The sequence below is a fragment of the Loa loa genome (genome assembly GCF_000183805.2).
Source record: "Loa loa unplaced genomic scaffold supercont3.655, whole genome shotgun sequence".
Classification (NCBI taxonomy): domain Eukaryota; kingdom Metazoa; phylum Nematoda; class Chromadorea; order Rhabditida; family Onchocercidae; genus Loa; species Loa loa.
In genome coordinates, this window is record NW_018108835.1 from 1 (window position 1) to 2,528 (window position 2,528).

Consider the following 2,528-nt stretch of genomic DNA (forward strand, 5'->3'; position numbering starts at 1 on the left):
AATTTATAAGACTCGTCATTTCTATTTACTGTATCACTATCTTGTGTCGTTTTCCGTGTGCCGCCTTCGACCACCCCTATTTTTGTTTCCATCATAATCATCCGTGGTGAGCGCTTTATGGAATTACAAATGATTAAATCTGCAATCCCTTCTACGCCTAATAATACATCGGTTTTCCCCATTTACCTTCAACTAGTTTGTTTCTTTTATTGTTTGTTACATACGGTATCCGTTCGAGTATTGAATCGACAATGTACGCTTGGATATTCTTCACATTCTCGGACAGAGTTTGAACTCCGAAGGTTATCTTTCGGCTTTCGTATTTCCTTGTGCCCACCATTCCTGTTATTAACATTCCCAAACTCGGTGATGTTTGTTTTAAACTCAATTTGCTTACCATTGATTCTGTAACATAATTACAATCACTTCCTGTATCGAAGAAAATTAAGGCCTTTGATGTTTTTCTTGGTTCATCTGGATTGATTAGCCTTACTTCTTTACACATCATATACGTTTCCCGAATGCTATCATCCGTAACCATGGCCGCCACTGTTTTTGGGCTTATGTTTGTTTCCTCACTATTTTTGAAATTCTTGCTTTATTTCGTTGCGTCCCCTGCATAAAGCGCTATTGTGGCCAGATCCACAATAAAAACATTTCATTCTTCTCATGCATTTTCTTGTGAGTGGTCGTTTTTTAAGCATAATTCCATAAAGTCTCAATATCTTTAATCTTTCCATCCTTTTGTCAACAGTAGGGTATGTGTCTGTCGTTCCAATGATTACCTTCACAAAAAACACGCGGTAATTGACTTCCTTCTTCCTTTTGTGACACTTTGCTGAGATATATTCTCTCCGCTATTGAGCAAACTGTCGAACGTCTGATGCCACTCTCCCCATTCGCGAATCTTGTTCCATTTGATCTTGCTCGTTACATCGTTGTCCTGTCTACTAAATTCCCCTTTTCCGGTAGTTTCACTTCAGATTCTTTGATCTTCATCTTTTAGGTATTTAATAATCCATTGTCCATTCCGGCTCCCTGTACTTCTTTTATAAGCCCTTATCCATGTCTTCTGGTATTCTATCAGTTACCATCACGTCGAGTTGCGTTTCTGTTTCCTCCTAATCCTTTTAATCGAGACAGTAAGTTCAAAACCTCCCCTATCATTTCAAACGGTTCTTTATTTGAGCATCGAACTCTTTTCTAAGCTTTTATACAGTCCCTTTATTCTTTGTTTTTTACCACCATTTGTATGAACGATAGTTCATACAAATTTTTTAGAGCCAGCGGGTGATTTCCTTCATTTACCATAAAATCACTTATTGTCGCCGAATTTCTCAATTTCAAACTTGGGTAATTAAACCTTTATTCCTCAAAACTCGGTAATACAGAAGCGATTTCAACGATTATAATATCACTATGAGCAAAAGAGGGACCAAAAACCAATAACCCGCGATATCGTCGACCCAACCGACTTGTTGCAATACTTCTTGCGAAAATGATTTGGCGCTCAGGACCTCCTTCTTTTTATTGTTGCAATTTCGCGTTATGATTTTCAGAGTTTCTCCGACACTTATTTATTCTCTTGCTTCTCCTTTCAAACTGCTTGACAGATGCATGGATTTCTGCTGGGCGTTAAATCCATTCTGTTGCGAATTGATTCTTTAAACTGGCTCCACATTTTCGGATCGCCATCAAATTCTACCGGTTTTAAAGTCGGTGATTTACTGGTCGTGATTATCTTCTCTATTAAATCTTCTAGACTATTCTTTTGCCCTTCTGTTGCTGCTGGTTCATGATCTGCCTTTCCACACTTCATTTTAATTTCTATGATTGTTTCACTTACTCGATTTAGTTTCGTAAGAAGTAAAGCTCTTTCACAATAAAGCTTATTTCCTTTGTCAAATAGACAATTTCCCTTGTACAAGCAATCTTCGTATAATGCAACGTTATTCTCCTACTCGTCATCATTTGCTGAACGTAGCAACTCTTTCCATTCTATCTCCAAATCATTTGCCTTGGAGATTATATCGTCCAACATTATTACTTGTTTCTCTATATCAGATTTTTGTCCTTTTAGTCATTCCATCGTTCTTTCGTAACTTAATCTTTCTGGTAAATCCTTTTCTCGTAGTTCCAGTCTTTCCAACGTTTCCTTTCTTGAATCGTTTGCACTCATATTTCTTTTTCGACCACTTTCAAGCTTTGTTATGAGCTAATGAAAAAAAAATGCGAATAAGAATTATTCTTTCCCACTTCTTTCTTAATTGAATACGAGTTACTTGCTTCTTTCTTGATCAAATCCTTAGGTCGCTTCTTTCTTAATCGAATCCTTAGATCGTTTGTTCGGATACGGCTGGTTGGACCAAATTTTGTCGCCGATTTTCTTCAACCGTGACAAAAACTGAGGGTTCTTTCTGCCTCTTTAGTTGGTAATACCTCAAAACTTGGGTTATTAGACTTTTATTACGATAAATTTATTAATACAACAACAACATCGACACAACAAAGTAATAACAAAAACTAAG

General features: G+C 37.0%; 2 protein-coding genes across 2 annotated transcripts; both read right to left on the reverse strand.

The window, feature by feature from the left end:
- Positions 1 to 29: 29 nt before the first annotated feature.
- On the reverse strand, positions 30 to 541 carry LOAG_18902 (hypothetical protein; the record flags this gene model as incomplete). Its single annotated transcript, XM_020451564.1, has 2 exons — positions 30 to 157; positions 187 to 541. Coding segments are annotated over 2 exons (483 nt in total), but the record flags the coding sequence as incomplete, so codon positions are not given.
- A 1,056-nt stretch (positions 542 to 1,597) lies between these two features.
- LOAG_14543 (hypothetical protein) lies at positions 1,598 to 1,819 on the reverse strand (the record flags this gene model as incomplete). Its single annotated transcript, XM_003150038.2, has 1 exon — positions 1,598 to 1,819. The coding sequence occupies one exon, from the start codon at positions 1,817 to 1,819 to the stop codon at positions 1,598 to 1,600; it is 222 nt and encodes a 73-aa protein (XP_003150086.2).
- Positions 1,820 to 2,528: the final 709 nt, after the last annotated feature.